Raw genomic sequence first — 24982 nt, forward strand, 5'->3', positions numbered from 1 at the left:
TTTATAACACGCACTAGCGTCGGTACTCTCACTCTTCCTACTAAGTGGAATGGTTAGCGTTCGCAAATTAAACATATGAGTGCAACTCTAAGATCCTTTGCACGTTAAGGAGAAACAAAATTAATATGAGCTTTTAGCTGGTTTTGCCCCATAAAATTCTTAACTTTGATATCATTAACCATAGGTTCACAAGCCAACTTACTTGACGTCCAAGGCATTTCAATTCAACAAAAGATTTGGTAGAAGTTCAAAAAACCATGAGGGGAGGCATACCAAGCATCGAGGGATTTGGACTACGAATATAAGAGAAATTTCAATAATGCTAATAGAATTTGGCTCAGAATTGCCGTCGCAAAATCTCCACCAGTGCTAGCTTCTAGCTACTTATGGGATACACTTGAATACTTTAATTTCTTTTCACTTTTAAATTTCAAATAGTGATTAGCCCCGTCCCTCCATCTGGGAAGACTTTGGCTAGCCTCAGCCATCGTTGGGACCAAAATAAATGGTTTGGGGATGGCTAGTCTGCTGGAGTCAAGTTTAGTATGTTTGATTTAACAAGGCTATACACGATATATGAAAGCCTGACAGTATTCACAGTTTGCTTTAGTAATCTCCATCTGAAAATCAAATTGTTGGCAGTAGGTCTTATGAACATAACTCTGTGTATAGACTCGCTATACAGAAAACTTTCATAGTATTCACAGCATCCATGCTACAGACCTACTGGCTACTGCCAACAATTTCATTTTAAGATGGACAGTACTAATAGTACACTAAACCAAGAAAAATTTTAGTAAAAGAACATACAGTAGAAACTCGAGCATGGAGTTTCAGATATAGGAACATCCAAATTACCATGTATTAATTAATAAGAGAGTTTGAGGAGCCTCAAAAGAGTGCAAGAAGAGGAACAGATGTGCGTTATTTACAGAGCATCTTGAAGCAAAATTACAGAACATGGTAAATGAATTACATGGGCAAACATACATAGCAGCAGGCTGAATCAAACCCTGGAAGGGATGAGAGGAATGTTGTTCTGCAAGTATGCAGAAGCAGCTGCTACTCCACTTCCTAGCTTAACCGGGTAGCCCACGTCCCTAAGCACCATCTCAACCCCAGCAAGACAACCCAACAATTGCAACTGGAAACAGAAACCAATTAGTGAGAAAAGAATGGGTGCAATTTCATATTTAGTACCGTATCACATTTGACTTCCCCCTAGCAATCATCACATTATATCAAACTTCCCCATCCTCTTTCAAACAGCCAAAAATAAAGAACAATGCGGAAAAAAAAATGATAAAAGATTTAGAAGATGTTTCTCTTGCAATACAAACACAGCTCTTGAGAAGACAATAGAATTGGGTGCACTTTACTCACAAGCCTCAATTTAGCTAATCATTTTATGCTTGGAATATGTGATTTGAGAAAATTTGGCATTACCTCATTCAGATTGCCAAGATGCCCTATTCTGAAAACCTTGCCAGCAATTTTGTTCAGGCCAAGGCCTAAACTCAGATTGTACCTTTTCCATGCCCTTCTCACAATTTCTGTACTGTCAATGTATGGAGGAACAAGAACAGCAGTCACTGTGTCACTTACCCATTCTTCTTTTTGGGTGCAGTTCTTCAAGCCCCATGCCTCCACAGCAAGCCTGCGCACAGTTCATAATTGTAAGAAATGTTCAAATATAGCATTTAATACCATTAAGCAACACCAAAGTTGCAGCAACTCATGTTACGAGTATCTGAAATTTCAATACTACATGACATTCAGAGGTGGATGCAATCGGATAAAACTGGTGCGTACCTTGTTGCTTTGCCCAAACGGCTATGTCTTGCAATCACATTGTCAAGTCCTTCCTCAAACAGAAGATCAAGAGCTGCTCGCAGCCCATATAGCAACTGAATGGAAGGTGTGTATGGCCAATATGTGCCCAGCTTATAGAACTTCAAGTAATCATTCCAGTCAAAGAAAACTCTTACTGACTTTGCGGTTTTGGATGCCTCGAGAGCTTTGGGGCTTGCACAGACAATCCCTATGCCAGTGGGAAGGGAAAGAGCTTTCTGGGAGCCAGTTAAGGCTACATCTACTCCCCATTCATCCATACGGAAATCCAGAGCACATATGGAAGACACTCCATCAACAAGAAAGAGAGCCGGATGCCTGTAGTGGTCTGAGGTTCAAAGAAAACCATGAGAAGCATGTTTGATGAAGTGGAGGATAATCAATGTATCATATTTACAAGAAACTAACAAGATAGGACTTTGTTACTCATATGCAAATTACAAACATAACAAATGCATGGTTATATTGGAAAGACACCTAAATATCAATACAAATTGATGAGGCAGAGTGGTAGCTAACGGATGAAAAAAATGGAAGTATAGTCTCACTTGTGGAATATATCTATACATGCTTACCAAGTATTTTTCTCACTGTAGCCAAGTTATTGGTAACTCCAGTTGCCGTTTCATTGTGAACAATGCATACTGCCTTTATAGTGTGCGCAGTGTCTTCGGCAATTTTTGATGCCAGAATTTCAAGGTTGGCACCTTGGCCCCAGTCACTTTCCACAACATCGACCTTGAAATTAAGGCGCTGCTGCTGATCAATCCACAGCAAACTGAACTGGCCAATCAGGAAAGATACAATCCGATCTCCAGGGGACAATGTATTTGTAAGTGCACTCTCCCATGCACCAGTACCTAGAGCAACATTATGTACACAAAGCAACTCAGCCATTTACCAAAATCAGGAACATAAAATCACTCCTAGTTTTTCAGTCAGTGTGCGTATCAATCATGGTACACCAGAACAAGAAAACAGTTTGCTATCAGTTTAGAAATTTTGCAGTTCCAAACTTTAATTTTGTACTTGAATCATTGCAATCATGTTTGAATGATTTACTATCTTGTCACTGGCTGAAAAAAAAAAAAAAAAAAACAAAAAAAAATGGAAAACCAGAACATCCCTCATTTTCTACGCAGCACTACATCTTAAAATGGAATCCAGTGCAATGAAAAATTAAATATGCATCCATAAAGATGTGATCTCTAGAAGGAAAGCTAAACCATCTTCACTATAAATGAACAAACCTGTGGTAGGGATCATAAATGGAGTTCCGGTAGTAGTCTTGAAAATCTTCTTGACATCCTCGAGCAGGACTTTTGTCATTGCTGGAACAGCTGGAGAACGATAGTCCTCATTGTTTCTGTTCATTGCCCGAAGGACGGGTTCCGGGATATTGACCGGCCCTGGAACAAAGAGATGGTTCCTTCCTGGTGCGTAAACATTGTCCATTTTTCCACTCTTGCAGCTTCCACGGCCCTCGGCTGCAAACCCCATGAATCAAAGTTAAAGCAAAGAAAACATCTATCTAACCGAGCCTCCCACATGAAAAGTTTACAATAAAAGAACTAAACCACCGCTACCCATTGACCCATACACACTTGCTTAAGTATCTATCTATACCAAGAAATTTGTACTCAGTCACCCTTGGATGTAAATCCAACGGTGGAGACAAAATAATTGAACTTAAAAATAATTTTTTCCACCATTAGATGTAAATCTAAGGGTGGAAATAATTCTCTTGATCAGTTATTGACTAGGTGAACATTACCAAGTCTACCATCGTTAGATGTAAATCCAAGGGTAGGAAAAATTATTTTTAAATTTAGTTGTTTTGTTCTCCACTGTTGAATTGACACCTAAGGATGACTTGAGCATAATATTTTTGGTCAGGTGAACACCGCTGTCTGTTCATACAAAGCTCTCACTTTTACTAGGTTAATGGGTCTCTATATAAAAGAATGCAAAGCCGAGATCCTGAGAACTAGCATGAAGGGATTTGAAGCTTATGGAAACATTGATAGAGTCAATCCTAAACAACTGCTACCAGGAGGTAGGAACACGAGAGGAATATAAAGCAATTAATTAATTCAACTTCAATTCTTTTTCCGCACGCAAATGGTGAGGTTTCAGATTTCTGAGAGATTAACTGCTACTTAATTCTTTGAAACCACCCAATTAAGCACAAATGAGTATCTATATCTATACTACGAGGAAGGAAGCTCATGATATGCAACTCCTTTAGACAATAGTTTCAACAAAGGATCAAGAAACAGGTTAGCAAAAAGGAACAAGCAAGCAATTCTTATCGGCTCAGTGGTAGAAAAAAAAAAGAGGGAAAAAAATAAAGGAAACAGAAATATTTCCAGTCAAACAAAAAAAGTTAAAGCAAATTAACAATTTTCTTCTATGGAGAACAAGAACTGTGTTCCACATGTTCCATTAGAACAAGACAGACACAAAAAGCTAGATATAGGTGGTAAAAGCATAAGAAAACTAAATCAGCAAAATTCAGAATCAGATGGAGCTGTGATTCAATCTGACTATGCAAACAATCAGAGAAAGCCTTATACGTGCACCGTCAATAAGAGCCAACAAACATAAACAGTTAAGCATACAGATATCATATCAATATGAAAAAGGAGAAAGAGAATAATGAAGAAGAGAGTGAGATTACCCTGAAAATATGGAGGACTCCGAGTTGTCCACAACTCTTTGAGCTCAGAAAGGAATGCAAGTATTGTACATTGGAGAAGAGCCAAATTGGGTATATATATTTATATATTAAGTGCGCGGGAGAGCCAATCACCCTTCGAGCGTGCGGGCCACATTTTCTGAAACGTGGCAGATAAGTGCATCCATCCTTCTTGGCATCTTGCAACTCAAGACACACACTACAGTCTAGTAGATTTCCACTTTAAAATCATTTTCTATATTTTTAAACCTTTTATATATATATATCCTACGATCGCAAAGAAAAAATAAATATTTTCTGGATGAGATACCAAGAATAGCACCAAAAGGGTTCTACGAACGATTATTTTCGAATTTCTATAAAAATAACACTTCCATAATCAAATAGTACTATTGTGTAAACCCTTTAGTTTTTAATGAGTGTCATCTTATTTCACTTCAATCACAAAAAAAAAATTAAAAAGAAAATGAGGGAAACAAACAAGAAGCTAAACGAATTTTGGATAATGTGGACTCGTGCATACAGTTCAAATCGTATGGTGGCCAAAAAAAACAGGAAATAATGGTGCATATTAGAAAAAGAAGGCTGAGGTTGAGAAAACATGTATGGAAGATAAAGTGATAAAGGGCTGCACACCACACTAATTTTATAGGAACCAAGGCCACACAGGCCTCTCATGCTGCATTTACCACGTATTGTCTTTCTTGTTTGTCTCCCAACCTTGTTTTTATCCGCGACCACCGTACGTCACTGCTGAACTGGAACTGTTGGAGGATTTGAATCCTTGTCCTGTTTTTCCTTCTTAGATTTTACTAACAAATTTGTGTTGTGCTCACCCTGCAGGGGTTTTAACGAGGTTTAAGACCAACTCAGAAGTCCAAAACAAACGTATTAGGAATGCCAAAGACACAGAAATGTGATACTTCTGCTAAGAGTAACATCAAACACACAGGAAAAATTCCACATATCCTACACTCGAATCTCATAACCATTAAAAACTAAAATTGAAAAGAATGTCAAAATAGAGTAGCAAGTAGCCGAGAACATTCATGTCAACAGATTATGGTCCTGAGCTGGATTTTTCAATTTCTATACTACTAAAGGATAGATACTAGTATTTAAATGGCCAACTCAAAAAATTTAACCAACAAAAACATTTTAAAAAAAAAAAAAAACATTGCCAACTCAATTTGGGAGTGAAGAAAATACCAAAACTTATTTCAAAATTGATAATGTACAATTCCTGAAGGCATAATACAAACAACATACGGTATTTCCTTTTATGTATGTATATACCGAAGAGCGCACAGAAACATTTCTTTTTTCTTTTTATGAGACTGCTCTATATACATGATCATATGCCAGCCGAACTCATATTCAGGAGGGAAGAAAATTTGCAGCACAATTCTTCAATGAGCCTTGCAGATGAGAGACAATCCTCAGCCTCTTTTCCTCCGCACCTTTAGTTTGATCATGCAAAATCCCATTTGGTGGGTAACCTGTTCTGACCATCTCAGATAGCCAAATAGTATCTCCAAAAATTTATTCTCATGGTTGAAAAAAAAATCCAGAGAATATGCCACAAGTCCCCCTAGGTGACAGCCGATTGCCTCAACTTTTTGATCAGCCGTATTTCTACCACATTGCAATGTAAATCCTCGATACCTGATGTAAAATCTTATCTTGGTGGTAAACCAGTTTGACGAGTCTTATAAGGCTTTTCATTGACAGAACGTCTATTTTCAGATGGTCCTGCACCAAGAATTCCCATCGAGTTTGGATCAGCTGGCCGAGAACCATTACTCAAAGGTCTTTGAGATGGACTATCAGTCTCCCCTCTTCTCCTTCGTTTCCATGCTTCAAATTTAGCTGTATCAAAACCCTTCAGAGGTTCAAATGTTTGGTTATTAACACTTTTGTACCCTCTTTGCCTCTCAGCAAGGTGGGAGAAGGAAGTAGGGTCACTATCTCTGCCAAAAGGACCAGATGCAGAGCCATTGATGTGGGAAGGACCAGGTTCCTCATCCTGCTCTTGTTTAAGTTTCGCATATATTTGGTGAAGTCTCTCTCCAGACAGGTTTGAAAATGTAGAAACAAAGTTCCACAAGCGCGTGGTCATCCCTGTACATGGTATTTTAGTAAATAGATGCTGTATTGACTTGAACTTCATACATGTAAACCAAAATTAAATGAGGAATTTAATATTATATGTAGTCCTCACGATTGTCTAATGTGCAGTCAGATATGACTACTCAGTCAAGGCAGACATTTTTCTATATTTTCAAGACAGACCATAATTTGATACATATGCAGTCTAATATTGGCAAGAAACACAATTTAAAAATTACATGCATGCAAGCAGGAGGGAAAGACAGACAGAAAATCAATACTAAGAGAGAGCTGACACGAATAGATCATATTCAGGAAGAAGAACATACTATCCTGTCCATATGGTTCCTCCTCATTGTCCAAAACAATTTGGTCTATCCTTCGTCCAAGAAGCTGTAAATAATTTCGAATTTTTGAAAGCACCTGAAAATAAAATATGGGAATAACAATACCAGCATGAAAATGATGATAAGGAAAATAAATGGCACAAAGAATATAACGCATACTAAGACGTACCTTCTCCTTTGGAAGATTGGCACTAGTCGTCTGCAAACGATGAAGACGATTCAGGGTTTTAATTTCACTAGTCATCATCTCTTCACACCATTCCATCCATTTCTCTTCCTTAAACTTCTCATATACTTCTTCATCGTCAGACATTTCACCCTCTTCTTTCACTAAAGGTTCAACTCTCTGGGGTTTCAGCGGTTTGTCCTTGTTCATTTGGACATTAAGTCTAGAAGAACCTGCTTTTCCTTTCTTGACCCCAGTGCGAGACACAGAAACAGGGACAGGATTTTCCCTCTCTTTGGAAGCCTTACGACCAACTTTAGCATTTGCGCTCTTTCCCCCAAGAGCTGCAAGTTCCTGGTTACAGACATTTCATTCATCAACTCATGAACAATGACCCAAAAATGCGAGCAAACACACACTGATGCACAGGCAAAGAACAGATTAACAGGATTAAAGTATCAGGATGCACCAGCCTAGCCATGGAGGACTGATGGAAAAAAAAACAAAAATTTTGTAATTTAAAAATCTTTCTTTGTCCATTCATAAATGCTTTCTGCTACATGTACACCAACATTACGATAAATGTCATCCTCATTATCCAGGCCAGACCAACATAAAACAAATAATTGTGAAACAATGATACAAATCATTAGAAGAAGGCATATCCAGGAAACCCATCTACATAAAAATTCAAAGAAAAAAAATGTTAAGAGTAAAGTATTTCTTTTTTTTTCAAGGAGAAGAACCCATTGAGAAGTTTCAAAGGTTCAAATCTATTTTAGACCTCTATGCAATCTACAATTGGATGCTAAAAAGTTTCACCAAAGCAGACGAAAGAACCAAATCTCTTCCACTAAATTTCCTAGTGGAACTCGACAAGAATTTTCCTCGACTTACATTTGAAAGAATCGTGAGCATGTATGGAAGAAATATAGTCCTTTAATACAAAAGTTAGACAATAAGTGATTACATACCATTTCCAAAAGAGCATTAGCACGGTCTCTCAAATTTGGAGCACGGGGTAAGAAAGTTTCATGGTGCTGAAGTTCTACAGGAGCAATCTTCTTCATAAGGCCAAGCCTTTCATCTAATCTTATCTTTTCCCAATTGCCAAACCCATGGTAGTATATTCCGAGAAGTAACCTTGCATCATCAACTATTAAAAACGAAAAATGTCACATCACCATCATTGTCTTTCAGTGGAGGACAAATGACAAATACATCTGAAGGGAAGAAGTAATACATACTCTGATTCCAGCCACAACCTTTTGACCAGTTTGAAGGTTTGAGGTACATCAGGACACGGAACTGTCCAATGGGGTCTTCATATCGAACAATGCGCTTTGCCAGGAGCTGAAGTTCTTGAACGCGGTTGACCAGATCACTAGCCTTCACAGGGACACCAAAAAAATCAAGCAAGGGTCCCTACAAGTAAAACAAATCTCAACATGTCAGCAGCCAAGAAGTTGTCACTCACAACAGATAAAAATGAAACATAAGCATTCAAGAAAGAAGATGAATGAATAAATAATCTCTAAGACAACCTTCTGGTCCAAACTCCCCACTTCCACTGCTTCTCTGCATCCATCGATCAATGCATTGAAAAGCTCAACCTGGGCTTCAGGTGAAGCTGCTGCAATTGCGCCACCGACCTCCTCAACTATTAAGCCAATTTGGCTCTCATTCCCAAACTTCATAACCTTATTTCAGATGGAGAATAAAAGTGTTCACTTAATGGAGCCAGAGATGCCAAAGACATTAAAAATACATGCAACTCATGTCAAATGCAAGTATATCATAGTCACATAAGAAATACCTAGCCATCCAAATGCAGAAGTAAATCCCCTTTATTGTGTGGTGTTGTTTGTTGTGTGTGTGTGGGTGGGTGGTTGTTGTGTTTGCATTTTTGTTTTTTTTTTTTTTTCCTCAAGGGGTAAAGAGTAAAGAGTAATAGGTCTTCTTCCTGATCAAACTTTTGAGTGTCGGCCAATGAAAAGATTTATGAGCATGCCCGGCAAGCCAAACCTAGATATATGAGTAAATAAATAGAAGCATACCGCACGGGAAAACCGCAATGCATCTCGTTTAGACACATTTCCAGATGACCATCCTCTTACTTGAGCAGATGCTCCGTCGATCATTGGTGCTGATGGAACTGAATGATCTGGTTTGCGCCTTTTCTGGACTCTTTCCTGAGGCTCAGATTCTTTCTTTTTCCTTTTATTGCTCCTATCAGGCTGAGCAGCTTCTGCATAGCTCTTGGTATTCCTTGTCGCGCGAGGAGCAAGAGCATCCTGAAAGGCAAAAAAATTAAAAAGTTAATCCTTTTATCTAACTATAGGAAATATCATATATGAATACATGATGTATGAATTTCACTAACAGCAATAGTAAGTACAAGAAAGAAGATAACAGAACAGCTTCATACTTCAGCTTGGGACACTGCTTCTGGCTTTATCCAACGACTCCAAAAACTCCCATCATCTTCAGCAGTACCAAAATTTGCAACCTGGACATATATCCCAAAAATCAGAAGTTTATTAAAATACTTTAACCTAATTAACTGCTACTATACAGCACCATTCAGATGCAAACAACCGTAAAAACAATAGCACCAATGAATTACAGGCCAGAAGAGGCATATGCATAAAACAACTACACTTAAAAAAAATAAAAAAAAAGACCATTATGACATAATTGCACAAACTTGCCTTAAAAGCACTCAGCAATTCATGGCCATCCTCTGTAGTTTCCTTCTCTTCAACCTTTTCTGCCCTCTCAAGAATCTCATCAATATCCATACTTAATAGTCCTTTCTTGCTTTCTTCTTCATTTTTCTCTTCTTTAAACAGTTCCTCAGCTCCAAATCTTAAGATAGCAGATAGCTCATTCTGCAATTTAAAAAGCAAACAAGCTAAGAATTCTCCCTTTTTTCAATCAAAAGCCCCTACAGAATCCAAGTTAAAAGCAATTAAATCAAGACATGTCCTTACCTTATCAAATAAAGTCCCCTTTTTGGTTTCCTTCTTCTCCAATCTTCCCTCTGCGTTTAACTTTTGAATCACCAAATGGTCTAGCACCTATAGAGCACATGGGAACAAAGAAAAATATCAAATGATTGACCTGAAATGAAGACATTATTTACACACACGTCTAACCACATACTAATTTGTCACAAATGTAAAGATAACATCACGTAATCTACCATCTTTTTCTTAGCTCGCTCCAAGATATCTTCCTCAACACTCTTGCTTGTTACAAATCTATAGATGTTGACAACTTCCTGTTGCCCAATTCTGTGAGCTCTACTCATTGCCTGTCCAATAATATAGAGAGATGGTTATTTGCTTATCTCTGAACTAAGCCCTGTAGAACTAAGATAATAAATAATATGACCGAGATATCAGCGAAAAATAAACCTGCAAGTCGTTTTGAGGATTCCAATCCGAATCAAATATTATAACCGTGTCCGCCGTGGCAAGGTTGATTCCCAAGCCACCTGCCCGTGTTGAAAGAAGGAAGCAAAAATCTTCACTACCAGGTGCATTGAAATGTTCCATAGCCTGGTGACGTAAATCAGCCTTTGTACTTCCATCAAGTCGCTGAAATTGAAACCCTCTATGCGACATATACTCGGCTAGTATGTCCAACATTCTTACCATCTGCAATGAAGAATGTCATGATTTAGTATACATGACATCTCTGTATTTACCGACTTCCGATAAAAACATAATCTCAGTCCTCATCTCCTCTAACGTGTAATAAATGTACCATCATATGACACATTTAGATTGAATAAATACAACCAATGGACTCGTGCCTGAGATTGGGCAACTGCTTCAGCGAGATCATGTAATCTATTACCATTTAGACAAGTAACAGCAAGATCATGTAAACTAAAAATTTCCAATTCTTTACTTAATCCCAAGTGCACTGATAAAAAGATTACAACTGTCATTTCCTCAAACAAATTTAAGCATTTATAGAAATCCACTAAGCTGACATGGTGAAAATGTGTGCTAACACTATGTCCAGTTGATAGCCTGGTAATCATTAATCCAGGGCATAAAATATTTGTATTGCCAACAAACCTGGGAAAAGATGGGTAATCTAATATCCAGGGCATAAATATTTGTATTGCCAACAAACCTGGGAAAAGATGAGAACACGGTGTTTCGTCTCATGTAATCTAACAAGAAGCTTATCAAGTATAACCAACTTCCCACTGCTTAAAATAATTCTCTCCAATTTACTGCCATCTTTACTGCTTGAGTCCCCACCATAACCATGGTCAGCACTTTCAAAAAGGAAGGGATGATTACAGCATTTCTTCAACTCTACTACAATATTCAACAATGAAACCTGGAAAGGAAAAAAAAAACGAACATGTTATTAATTTCAGCAACTATCCCACAAAACGAATACAATCTGAGCTTCTCTTGACTTAGTATAGAGCATTTCTTAACTATTTCATATCAGACTCGGAAGATGCGGTACCACTGACTTAACAGAATGATTGAATGAACATGGTGATAATTTGTGTCCAATCCAAAGTCAACATTTTGGCCTGGATATCAGCTCATACAAAGCTAAACACTTGTGACTCACTTCAGAAAGAAGACCAGATGCTTGCAGATTTCCAATTTGGTATATTATGTTTTGAAGGACGCTATAACCTAAAGCCCAGGTTACAATAAGCAACGAGAGAGCATCCCAACTAATAACAGGAGACTCCAATAATCCTATATATTCAAACATAAACCAACTAGAAAGGAAGCCAAAATGGTTTTTGATTCTCCAGATGGACACTATTCACTTTTAACCACAAGATTAAAAGAGTTACAGTTACAGAGGAGAGAAGCGAAAAAATTTTAGGGAATTGCATAATTCGTTGGTGTTATATGCATCAGTTAGTTGGACAGAAAAGAAAGGATTTTTGAGAAGCATAGAGAGGGGGAGGAGGACTTGTAGGGAAAGATTGTCTGTCATCATGTTGATGGCTTCTATTTCAGTAGATTTTGGGGGTGCTTTTGTGGAACTGGAAGGCATCATTCAACTAAGTTTGTAATCTACTGTCTGTGGAGTCCTACCATATGTGGACTTCTTGTCCGCAGATTTCTTTATTAAATTTCTTTCTTCTTAAAAAAATCAAAAATCAAAGCATAGTGGTTGTTTGAAAATTGTTTGGGAATGATTTGCAGTCTTTATTCAGAGTTCTGTTATTCCTCATACCAACACTAGATTCTTGGTAAATCTACTCTCCAAGAGTTCCTATAATCTACTCAGCTTGTACGAGGCAATGTAATTTTCTCTTAGCATCCCATGCTTCCAGGATTCAGTAAACTACTTGCAGATGAACAAAGAAACCTGCAGATATAAACTACTTGGAGAGCAACAAAGAAAACTGCAGATATGTCTCAAAGCCAAAAAATTATAACCTGATTCCCACGAACTCCTTTGTTCAAGTTATGGAAGTTGCGCTCCAAAATCCACTTGTAGTACCTTAATAAATGATCCAGCACCAAAGATGCAAATAGTCAAATGTCTAAGTGTTGTACAGTAAAGCCACTTCATTACAAGCTCAATCACTTACTGTTTCTGAAGAGGAGACATTTCAACCCTAAGAATTCGTTCAATTTTTGGAGGTAAAGACTTTTCAACATCCTTAATAACTCTTCGGAGAATGTGAGGCCTCAGTTCCATGTGAAGATTAGCAAGCTAAACATAAACCAAAAACAACATTGATCTCAACATATACAAAACCAAGGTGTAGGAATATCTTCTTTTTGTCAGTCTGAAGATGCAAGATTGTACAAAGAAAACTGCCAAACAGTACCTCAATCTCATTAAATGAACTGAGATTCTTGTAGTTCTGAACAAAATCATCTTTGTTATTGAACTTGTGGGGATCTAGGAAGTGAAGCAGGGCCCTAATATAAAAATTGAAAACTATTAGAAGACAAAAAACTGTAGAAACAGACAAGTGGAAAAAGCAGTGCACAATGGCAGTGCCAGTCAAACAAGGCTCTACAGAGAAAAATCTCCGGGTCCCAATGACGAGATAACGCATCAACAAATTACTAGTCATTTCTAAAATGATTTAATGCAGGCGAAGAAAGAACAATTTGCATTCACAGACACACGAATTCCAACCCTCCGACCACCCACCCACAGAAACAGGGGGAAAGATACTTTTAAATCTAAATACTAAGGACATGCATGGACTTTCACAGAGACTGGCACCATTGAATCCAAAGACATAAATTTGCGACCAAAGATGAATATTCATGGTGAGATGAACCACGATTTAAAATAATAATAATAATAAAAATAAAAAACAGAATGATATTATTAACAAAAAAAAAGAAGGAAGAATTACAAAGTAGACAAGTCATCCACTGAGGAAACTCCTAGAATCAACAGCACAAACAAGCACAAACATAGTGAAAAGTAGATAACTTCTGCATGGCAAAAGAAAGAGCTATTCTTAAAAGCTGAAGAAAACGAAGCACATGATGAAGCCCAATATATAAATAAAACTTAATTATATATAAGTAGTATTATATTCCTATTTTATGTTGCTTGCAGGAATAATATGTAAGAAATATTGAAAAGGGAATATCCCAGCAAACTTTTGCCCATATACACAGACATACATGATTTAAAATATCAATCGCAAATTACCATCCACTACTCTAGCATGAACAAGCTGGAATATTACAACAAGCAAACAAAATAATTACCATAACTCTTCCACACTGTTCTGCAATGGGGTTCCGGTTATAAGCAACTTGTTTTTTGTGCTAAATTCCTGCCACACAAGGATAAAAATCATAGATATCAGAAGACAAGATTACAAGATAGTTTTCTATACCATGTCTTGAACAATTTATCAATGTGATCGCATACCAAGAGAGTTGTGTACAGCTGAGCCTCACTGTTCTTTAGCCTATGAGCTTCATCCACCATCAGATAATTCCACTTGATCTTGGAAAGAACAGCCTTATCTTTTAGAACCACTTCATATGTTGTCAACAGTGCATTAAATTTTATAGGCCGGCCAACTATTTTCTCATTATTGAATTCATACTGCTGACAAACCTGCAATAAAAAGAAATCAACAAACAGATAAATAATTAATAAAGAAAGCATATGGACACCACGTATAGTCCCACCCCTAGGCTTACAGAATGCCTCTGAAAATGAGAATAATAGACAGAGGAAAGTGGGGAAATAATGTTTGCCAAAATAATTTTTCAATCACAAAAATGCATTGACCATGAAGATGCAGGGCAACTGTATTGACCTAACAAAATTAAAAGCAAGTACTCATTTGACCATGGTCACTACACCAGAAGATAAAAATACAGTTACTCCATACACAATGGCAACATTAAAACACATGATGCAATCACTCCACACCAAATACCCCAGCTGATGGAACCACATTCACCATAGCAGCAGACACTTCTATCCAATCTCAACACCACTAGAAAATGAAGGAAAATGTTACCAATACCCTCAACTGCCTCTTTCTATCAAGTGGCCAAAGTCAAAACAGAAGGGCTTTGCTGTTGACCTCACAAGTATAACTCTCCTGTGAGCAACAGCCCCAAGCAAAAACTTGTACCTTAGGAGGCACTTTAGCCTACCATATAGTAAAAAAGAACTCAAAGAAGTGCACTCAATAAAAGGAGGGCTGAAGGAGAGAGAGTTCATTTTAAGATCACTCAACTTTGTACAGTAATTAAAGTTCCACATTGAAAGCGGAGAGCTGACCAGCATACTAGCTATGGAAGCATTTATTCAATAGGCACAAGAAACTAGATATGATGAGTACAATTTGGGAGCTTTAACTATTTTTGAACTAACAATGCAAGCAAAATCATATTATCAAACGCTAACCATATATGAACTTTGTGACATGTACAAGAAAGCTCAGTTTACCTCTCGGCTTGCACGGGTACCAACATACACTATAACATTCTGATCAGGAAGCCATTTCCTAAATTCTTTTGCCCAATTTGACAAAGTAGATAATGGTACAACAACGAGAAATGGCCCATGAATCTGTTGAGCATTCTGCAGCACCCAAAAAAAAAAGTGACGTTGCTCCACTATGTTGGTACTGTTAATATGATACATCTAATAAAAGTTACGGTCTCATCAAAGACTACAAATCTTCACCTGTAAAAAACCAAGCATCGAAACTGATTGAACAGTTTTGCCAAGACCCATTTCATCAGCTAAAATGACATTGGTATCATTTCTCCAACTGCCACATGCCAAGAGCCGCTGATTAGGACATTTTGATAGAATGGCATTTTAAGGTATCCTATCCAACTATACCAGCTATTTACTTATAAGTAATAAACAAACCATACCTATTAACAAGAAAATTCAAACCCTCAAGCTGATAATCACGAAGCTTTCCTCCTTTCAACCATTCAGGCTGTTCATCAAGCTTCCTTAGACTTCCTAAGTAATTAAATTAATTAAAACAACAATAATAAACAGTTTTACAAGGGAGCAAAAAAAAAAAGAAGAAAGAAGTAAAAAAGAGAAAAAATTTCTATTGCTCCATTAACAATAACCACTGATAACAAAGGCTAGATTTGGCAAAAAAAAAAATAATACAGATCTGTTAAAAAGATATATAAAACATTAGATACAACTTATTTGATCTAACTAGATGCAATACTTTACATGAAGTGGGATAAACTAAAAACAGATGCAAAAAAGTTTTAAATTCGTTTTCGCTCCTCTTTCTTTCCTTATTCAAATCATGACCTATGTGGACTGTCATAGTCTAATCAAGCAAATTGAATTTGCAATTTAAACTAAATCCCTAGAGTTGGAAGGAAGGAGCTGAATAACTCATATGGATGGGTAGGTCCATGGGTTATTTAACTTATTGTGGCACATCCAAAGACATGTCTCATATTTTGGTGCTAATAGGTAGCCTCAGTCTAACTGCAATCTGGGAACCTATATTAATTAGATGAAAAGAAGCAGTAAAATGTCGAAAGACAAAAGGACTTGTTGAATTTTTTTGAGCATATCAGTTGCGTCTTTATGGCTCTCCTTGTATAAGTATTTTTGTGCATTGCAATCAATTATTGACTATGGTTCTTTTTTATTGAACCGTATGAATTAATTGCAATGTTCTCCCTGTCAGGTTCATAGCTGGTATGCTCCATGAAATGGAAATCACCCATCTTCCTCACTTCTTAAAAGATTCATTCACAAAAAGTGGATAAAGTACAGAACAGTTGACAAGAAATAACTGAGAAAAAACACCTAAATACAACAGCTAATACATCACCACTTCAGACAGAAACAAAAGGTGGGTAAAGTACAGAATGGCTGAGAAATAAGTGAGAGACAAAAACACCTAAATACACCAGCTAAATCATCAATCAGATCAGGCAGAAACAAAAAGCACAGTTAGTGAACCTAACATAAATACTGCTTTCCACTCTGAGAGAGTTGCCAAAAAGAAGCTGTTCCTAACATCTGAAGAAACCAAAGCCCATAATTTCCCAGAAACACTCTACCCAAGCTCACATTCTCAAAAATTCTTTGTTCCCCTCCATTTTATTACCGTATCCCCAAAACCAACAAGAAGATATATTCACCATGTGGCAAGAATTGTCACCATTTGAACTACCAAGACCAATTTATTTTTGCTAGGAAATATATCTCATTGCTAAAAGAAGGAGCAATCAAAATCAAGATTAGCTCACAAAATCTGAAAATTTAGGGAAAAAAATAGCATGTCACAACAGCTGTTCACATTCAAGCTTGTTACCATACAAGTTTGAAAACCGAAACACCAACCTTTGCTTTTCTTGCGTTGGAGATCGACCATTTTCCCTTGTACAGCCATTGCAGCCTCACGAGCCTGCTCATAGATTACAATCAACAAGCCTTATTAGAATAAAAATTTATAATCATCTGTACATGTGCATCCAGACTCATAAAGAATTCACCTCCACCAAACTGGCAAACAAAAATATTTATATGATAAAATTAGAGAATGAGAACGGACATCCTAGAAACACTTTATGAGGAAAAGAGCCCCAACGAAATGGCAAAAAGGATAAAATATCTTAACAAACAAATTCCCATAAACAATATATTTTAACGCCTATTCATCAGCCATAAACAAAAGAATACAGAACATTTTTTTCCTAGGAGACTAAAGAAAGCATGTCCATCATCCTATTCAACAAATGTCATTTCAAATTACACACAGCTGTATGAATTCATCATACTCCTTTTTCTTGTTTTTCTTTAAGTGGCTTTCATAATTTGTAAGTCATACATCTAGTGTTTTTTTTTTTCCCACTCACATGAATTTAACAATGAGACTTCTGTGATCAACAGTAGCATCATTGGTATCAGATTTGAACTCTATATACAAAAGTAAACTTCGACTACTCTACACTGTATCGGGGACACCCTTTTGTTCCCTATTATGTAACTAGTTTGGGACTCTTCAACAAGGAGAGAAATGTAGACACAAATTCCATGGATGGTAATTCCAAACTTTCCATACCATGTTTTACATAGTATCCGAGTTATATGTAAATTCATAACAATAATATCAGGTAATTATAACGTATATTCAATGCCAAACATGCATCTCACACATCAATGTGGTAAGTATATTGGTCTGTACCATAAACAAATCAAGCATGACATATAAGTAAATGTGTACATGTCAAAGCTAGCACAGACCAAAAGATGAAGACCTTGGCCAGCACAACTACACAAGATCATACAACTGCTGTAAAAAAATTAAAGAAAGAAAGAAAAAAACGTAGCTGCCAATGTTCATAGGATAATACCTTGAACTCATCAATAGCATCTTGTGCAAATGCAATATCGACGTCCTTCTCCCTAGTATCACATACCACTAAAAAATATAAGATTCCATTACTACCACTAAAATTGAACAAACACCAGAGCACTAAAGAGACAATCACTACCTAATAAAAGCATTAGTAATGTGTGAGGAACTGAGGATTAATAAATGATATATTAAAATGATTTAAAAATTAGCATCCAACACATGTATGAAAGATATAACCATATAGGCCTATAGGAAGCATGGAAAAGGAACAATTACATCAGCAGTAATAGAAAAAACATCATTGAACTTCAATCAAACTTTACATACCATGTCGCTTCAGCATAAGACAATCCTTGCCACTTGACAAGATACTCAGGTACTACATCACCTGAGCTATCTTGCTTGATGCGGTCTGCAATTATTCTCTCCACCTGAGAACCCATTAAAAACAATTGAAAGTGAATCTACAAATGTAGTTTGGGGAATACACCAAAAAGAGGTGATGCATGAAAGCAAACCTGACTGTTTTGCTTGATGAGATCTAAGTCCATTTCCCTGCTCACGTCATGAACCTCAATCTAGTAGAATATACAGAACCCCAGAAACAGAAAATTGATGATCAGTTACTTCACATCAAAATAAAAGTCATTGTAGTAGTTATAAATAATAACAAATAATTATTATTATTATTATTATTATTATTATTATTATTATTATTATTATCATTATCATTATAGTCTAAATATACGGATAATAATATTAATGTCTAAATATACTGAAAATAATAAAAAGCATAATTATCTCATGAAACATTTGCACTGAAATCTCAAATTTAGACAATGATGCCATATAATAGATTCTTTTGAAGCAAAACAACCTGAATGTCAAAAGAGAATTCTAGGGCGGCATCAAATTAGAACTTCCATGTGGACACAGGATAGTTTCCCAATCTTTTACCACATTCCATATTGATGATAACTTTCAACAGAAGTAATAGTATCGCAATGCGCACACTATTAAGGAACCAAAGAGCAGCAGTACAAAAGGTATTGACCAAATAAATTTTTTGATGGAATACCTACAGCTTTGTTCTACACCATTTATATTCATTGCCTCGACCAATTTGCATTTCTCACATTTATGACAGCATCATCTAAGAGCAATACAGTTGGTGTAAAAAATCTGGCAGGCTGAAGTATTTGTTTTTTTTTTTTTCAAGAACTTCAAAGAAAAGCACACAGACTAACTTTATTCAGCAGACATCACACAACTAACTCTAGCACCTTCTATCTCCTCTATAATAGTAGAAAGGAAAAATGTACCTCTTCACGTGAGATGGTCTTCCTATACCTGGCATCCTCCATCACCTTTTTAGTGTAGTTTAAAACCTTCTTAAAACCGCTAAGCTGCGAAGGAGAAAACAGATAGAGCATCTTGATAATCAAAGAAAAGCTAAAACAAATAACGAATGTTGGTATAGGAGTTAAATTTTCAAATATAATGTATTCATCATCAGAAAACGTTAAAAAAATAAAAGAAGACCACTATTGATTCAAACCAATTTAGAGCTAAAGCATAACAAACAACAAAATTACAAGGCATACACTTTGTAGCTCAGAAAATGATTTCCACTGGCAGTGCAAATGTGACAAGCCTTTCCATTTGATCAAGAATTCTGTATTACTCCAATCTGGCTCAGAGTCAAACAAGTGACTTAACAACAGAGGCTCCGTGGATCTATTACTCCGAATAGCATCTTCAGCCATGCCCTTTGGTTGATGCCAGAGCACCTTTTCAATATAGTCACCATCCTCCTCCTCAATCTCTTCCTAAGAGAGCATATTACAAAATCAGAGAGAATGAAGCATAAGAAAGAACAGAATAAGAATGTCTACCACAGTACATGAAAGTAATGTCACGGAGTAGACTGTACCTTTTGCGACTTCTTTTTCTTGCCTTCATCAATTTCATCACTTCCTTCACTTTCAACATATGACACCTTTCGAACAGACCTAGTAGAAGTTCGTACTTCACCATTTCGTCCAGAGACATTCGTTGTCCGGCCATTACTTTTGCGGATATGTGCACCTTTCCTTCTCGTGCTTTTAAAACCCTCATCACTGTCACTCTCAGAGTCCTCTGCTGAGGACTCATCATCATCAAATGATGACTTTCTTCTTCTTTGTCGACTAGATCCATGGTATGATTTGCGTTCTCTTTTAAGTTTAACAGTATGTGCACCTTTACCACGATGCCTACCCTTTGGTTTCTTCGCATAAAAAGAATTATCTTCATCTGAGACGTCAAGTTCATCATCACTGTCATTATCTTCATCAGAATCTTGATCATTCCAATCTTTATCCTGGTGTGGTCAAAGAACAAGTTCATTAGTGTGCAACAGAAAGCAGCACATTACAATATTAGTCAGAACCCTTGAAAATTCTCCATAACACTGATATGTCTCCCCCAAAGAAACACATGCCCAGCCTTAGAGAGAGAGAGAGAGAGAACCAAGATATGTAAGTTCATGCTTACAGAAAAGACAGAAGTATGTAGAAAGCATATAATAAGATTAGCATATTACATGCAAAATTAGTGTATAGATAATATTTTGTAACCTTTCCGCTTAAAGCAAGCCAACAATAACATAATTGTTCTATCAGAGTATTTTTCAAATGGCATTTAAGAAGATTTGATCTTCATGGTTCACTGGCATATGCCTGCACCATTGATGGTGCATGTATTATGGTTAGGATATAACTGTCCCTTATCAGTTGCAAGTAAAAGAATATAATTAAAAACCATAAAAATGGCAAAGGCAGAAGACAATAATTGAATTTATCTGACAGATTATCTTGTTATAGTTTTAGTGTAAAAAATTCCAAATACTTTAAGGAAATGAATAAATACTTGCAATATAATTTTCATAAATGTAATTATGATTATAACCTTCTTTGCAGTGCGACCACTTGGAACACCATAATCAGGTTCAAAATCTGCATCATCAGGATCATCTTCTGCAACCAAAAAGACAGCATAAACTCAGAGTTAAGTTCCCACTATGAAGAGTAGTCAAGAACTGCAACATCATCAGAGTATATGTCTATTTAAAATTAGAAGTATTGTATAGCCAGGCATTTGAACCTTATATGGCGCAATATTATGATAAAATAAAGTAAAAGGAAAAATTGCAAAGAAAATTACCATCTTCATCCTCTTCTTCGTAATCAGCATCAGCAGCATCAATATTTTCATTGTCATCTTCGCCATCATCATAATTTCCATTATTATTTGAAAGTTTAGAAGTCCTAAGCATGTGATTGGTGACAGGGGCTGGCTTTGATTGTGGCCTGGAAGAGGACCCAACTGAATGATGAAACCCTCTATAATGCATTGAGTCACTCTGTTCTTCCCCATCCTGCTCATAATATTCATCAGACAACATTTCATCTGCAGGTATATCAGAATGGCCCCGTTGTCCCTTTCGTACTTTAGGTCTGCCATCATCTTCAGAATCTAATCTATCTTCCCTGACATCCGAAGAATTATCTTCAGATCCAACAGCATTTCTGTACTCAGACCCACTTTTAGTGTCCTGTCCAGAATCAGATCCACCCTGAGGGCACATAGGTTGACAATCCTTCCAAAAGGTTGAACCCCATTTTCCAGCCACAGTCGTCCTCCTCCCAGAAGACTGGGAATTGGACACTCCTGCACCGGCACCCTCATCAGCAGCTGCCTCATTTTGCAACCTACTAGGACCATCTTGTTCATCTTCACTTTGATACTTCACATCCATATTCATATCAAACTCCTTATCACAAGACATTCCATGTGCATCCGCATTCCCTGAGGAGCTGTGAATTCTATCATCACGTGGTCCCTGGCTCTGGTCTTCCAGGAAACTATGTGAAACTGTTTCATTAGAGTAGTTCCTGAAAAAGGCCATCCCTTCACATGGAACTTCTATCGAATCATATAAACGATCACTGCCCCTGTAAAGAGTGAAAAGAAACTTATCAACTACTGCTATTCTTTAAAATTCTCTGGAATGTGAGCTAGCAGCGGAGCAGAAACACCGGTGAATTATACTCGAGAAGAGGCAAACAAAGATTACCATCATTATTCTCTTCAAAAGAAAATAAATTACAGCAAAGTGTAGACCAATACAAATTAACAGTCCGCATGGGAACAGTAGCACAGAGACTAAAAATGAGAAGAAAAAAACTAATCTAAGAACAAGAAACAAAAGAAAACGAAGAAGTGTATTGCTCGGACCAGACTCATCCTCCTGAATCAAAATTCCCTGCTTCTTTCTATCCTCACATCTTCTCAGCAACCAAACAAGCAGCATTTAATTCTCATTTGATTACAGATACAGCAAAAACTTTGAAACAACCAGTAGCAGTAAAAATTCCTAACTCAAAGCTTAGTGAGCTGCATAGTTGCCAGACCACGAATACGAAGCCAAAAGCAATTCAACATTCCACAAAATCCGATCCAACAATTGAAAAACTCATCAATGGCACACGAGCAAGCATATAATCAAATAAAACAGAGGAGGTAATAGATCAAAGCGCGAATTCAAAAACAAACGAACAGAATCAGCCAGCAAAGCCCTTGAAAACTAGTTTGAATAAACCCTAAAACCGCAAAACGAGCCCTAAATCCATGCCTAGAAACAGAGGATGTGCAGAGGTGAGCAATCGGGCGCACCTTTTCCACGTGGACTCGCCGGAAAATGGCCCGCCGCCGGATACGAAGGTTTCAATTTGGTTCGCCGGGTCGGATTATTGGTCGGATTTCGGGGGCTGTAATCGGTGGTCGGCGGCTAAGATTCGCCGGAGATGAAGGCGTCCGATAATCGGAGGCGGAGGGAGGGGGTTTCCGGCGACGGTGATGGTGGGGGAGTTTATGAGAGGGAATATGGGGGTAAAAAAATAAAAATTAGAAGAGATATGACAATTCAGGCTTTATTTTTTGGAGAAACGTGTTTATAGAGCCTCCCTCTCTCTCTCTAAACCAGGTGTTTATTCATTTTAACTTGCCCAATTTGTAGGTTCAATAAGTTACCCAAATAACCAATGAGGTTGCTCCACGCGGCCTGCAGGGGGATACTGTTTAATTGACCCAAGAAAAACACAAATAGGGTTTTCTAGCTTAGGTGCCAACAACAGGGTTTTGGGCAATGACCAAAATATCGAGTTTCGAGGAAATATCGATGGTCCCGGAAACAGAAATTTCGACGGAAATTTCGATTTCGGTAAATAATCAAGAAAAATGATGGAAATTTAAAGAAAAACATGAAAATTTTAAATGAAACTTTTAGATATGCTTGTTTAATCAATTATCTACTATATTTCAAAAAAAAAAAATCTTGAATAAGTGTTATTATATAGTGAGCTACAATAATCTAAGGTGAATAAGTAAAAGATGTCCAATTTAGATGCACGCATGATTCTCTCTCTGACTCTCGCAAGAGAGGTAGCTTGGCGGCGGCTAGGTTTTCCTGGTGGAGGCTCTGTACTCTCACCCAAGAAGGGGGTCTCTTCACCTCCCTCTCGGTTGTTCCTTGGTAACGGCGGGCGTGCTCGACGATGCCTGTATTCTGTAGGCTTCGGCCTTATTTTCTTTGCTGCGTTCGTGGTTTGCTTTCGCGGCAATGGTGGTGTGGCTGATAAGGAGGTGATCTGGGGTCATCTTGATGGGTCTCAATGGATGGGTTTTGCAAAGGCCACCGCTAGTGATTGGGTTGCTGCTTGGATGACAGATCCAGATCAGAGTGCTCTGGGGATGCTGGAGGCAAGGTCTGGCATTGGTGTATGCTCAGATTGCGGCGAAGAACATTGGCAGAATTGGGGTGATCTCGGACTTATGGGGATCTGCTCGTCATCGGAGTTGTTTCGCCAAGAATCGGGTCCGCGAGCTACCAGTGGTGGTGGATGCACGGGCGTGGGTCTCCGGCGAGTGGTGCATGCTGGCGGTGGCAGGGCTGTCTTCTCACTTGGTGTTTGTCCAAGGTGGGTTGACAGGGACTGGTATTGGGATGTCCTCATATCCGGTGACGGAATCTGGAGAACAGTGGTGAAGGCTTTCCAAAGTGGTGGTTGCGCAGTCAGTGTCCTCCGGCGGGTGTTTGGTGGCGGCGGCAGGGCTGCTTGCTCACTTAGGGTTTGTCCTAGGTGGTTGGGTTGGGCCTGGCATTTGACTGTTAGGGTGCCAATTTGGGCCCTGGTAGTTACCCTAGTTTTATTTGTTATTTTAATTTTGATCCTTTATCTTTTTGTTCTAAAAGATAATGGGTCTTTTTGTTTCTTGCTTTGAGTGGGAAAGATCACAAAGAAAAGAGATACCCGTTGAGCCCCTATATTGGTGGCGTTATTTTTTATTCCTCGGGCTTCTACTTTTCTTTGTTTGGGCTTAATCCTAGAAGGTGGGTGTGCTAGGAGATTACTAGTTTAGTTTACTCTGTTTAGGGGTGGCTTTGTAGTAGTTTCTACGGAACGGTTCTTTCTGTCGCCCCCATAGGGAGGGATCGTTTTTGTACTGCTTGCTGAGCTGCATAATGGATGACCTTTACCCGCAAAAAAAAATAATCTAAGGTGAAATATTATATGTAGGATCACTGACAAGTAAAGATTTACTTTAAACATCTCATTTTTTTCTATAGCTGAAAAACTCAATCACGCTTTATATACATTTTTTTGTACATAATACAATGCATATTCAAATATAGAGTAAAATTTTAAAAAGTCGTTGTAAATTTTTGAACGGCTGATAAATCTAAAATTTGAAAATTGGTTATTGATTAAATATTTATATAGTTTACAAATTCGTAAAAAACAGAGTTGATAGTTTATATCATATATAGATGAGTCGCAAATAATAAACCAAGTGGAGGAGTAATAAGGATGGCTAAGTCATCTCTTTGTTTCTTAGCCAAGCCGGGTTCG

General features: G+C 37.5%; 2 protein-coding genes across 3 annotated transcripts; both read right to left on the minus strand.

The window, feature by feature from the left end:
• Window positions 1-838: 838 nt before the first annotated feature.
• LOC133731518 (serine--glyoxylate aminotransferase) lies at window positions 839-4691 on the minus strand. The gene is made up of 6 exons (XM_062158883.1): window positions 4532-4691; window positions 3102-3338; window positions 2427-2711; window positions 1813-2179; window positions 1447-1657; window positions 839-1144 (listed from the first exon to the last, which is right to left on the minus strand). Exons 2-6 carry the CDS (start codon window positions 3304-3306, stop codon window positions 1007-1009), a joined length of 1206 nt encoding a protein of 401 aa, XP_062014867.1. The 5' UTR covers window positions 3307-3338; window positions 4532-4691; the 3' UTR covers window positions 839-1006.
• Window positions 4692-5746: 1055 nt separating this feature from the next.
• On the minus strand, window positions 5747-23033 carry LOC133731517 (protein CHROMATIN REMODELING 5). 2 transcript variants are annotated; one of them, XM_062158882.1, is made up of 31 exons: window positions 22746-23033; window positions 21234-22024; window positions 20979-21043; window positions 19963-20391; window positions 19634-19858; window positions 19352-19435; window positions 18548-18607; window positions 18357-18460; window positions 18025-18076; window positions 17012-17075; window positions 15556-15649; window positions 15359-15446; window positions 15119-15253; window positions 14081-14272; window positions 13915-13982; window positions 13008-13101; window positions 12765-12889; window positions 12610-12673; window positions 11321-11533; window positions 10591-10833; window positions 10377-10487; window positions 10165-10251; window positions 9883-10062; window positions 9600-9680; window positions 9229-9465; window positions 8716-8871; window positions 8419-8596; window positions 8146-8327; window positions 7175-7525; window positions 6988-7081; window positions 5747-6670 (listed from the first exon to the last, which is right to left on the minus strand). In XM_062158882.1, the coding sequence occupies exons 2-31, from the start codon at window positions 21976-21978 to the stop codon at window positions 6228-6230; spliced, it is 5244 nt and encodes a 1747-aa protein (XP_062014866.1). In that variant the 5' UTR covers window positions 21979-22024; window positions 22746-23033; the 3' UTR covers window positions 5747-6227. The 2 variants fall into 2 exon arrangements, with proteins under 2 accessions (XP_062014866.1, XP_062014865.1); XM_062158881.1 differs by having other exon boundaries at window positions 20979-21046.
• Window positions 23034-24982: the final 1949 nt, after the last annotated feature.

The sequence above is a fragment of the Rosa rugosa genome, chromosome 2, assembly GCF_958449725.1.
Source record: "Rosa rugosa chromosome 2, drRosRugo1.1, whole genome shotgun sequence".
NCBI classification, from domain to species: Eukaryota; Viridiplantae; Streptophyta; class Magnoliopsida; order Rosales; family Rosaceae; genus Rosa; species Rosa rugosa.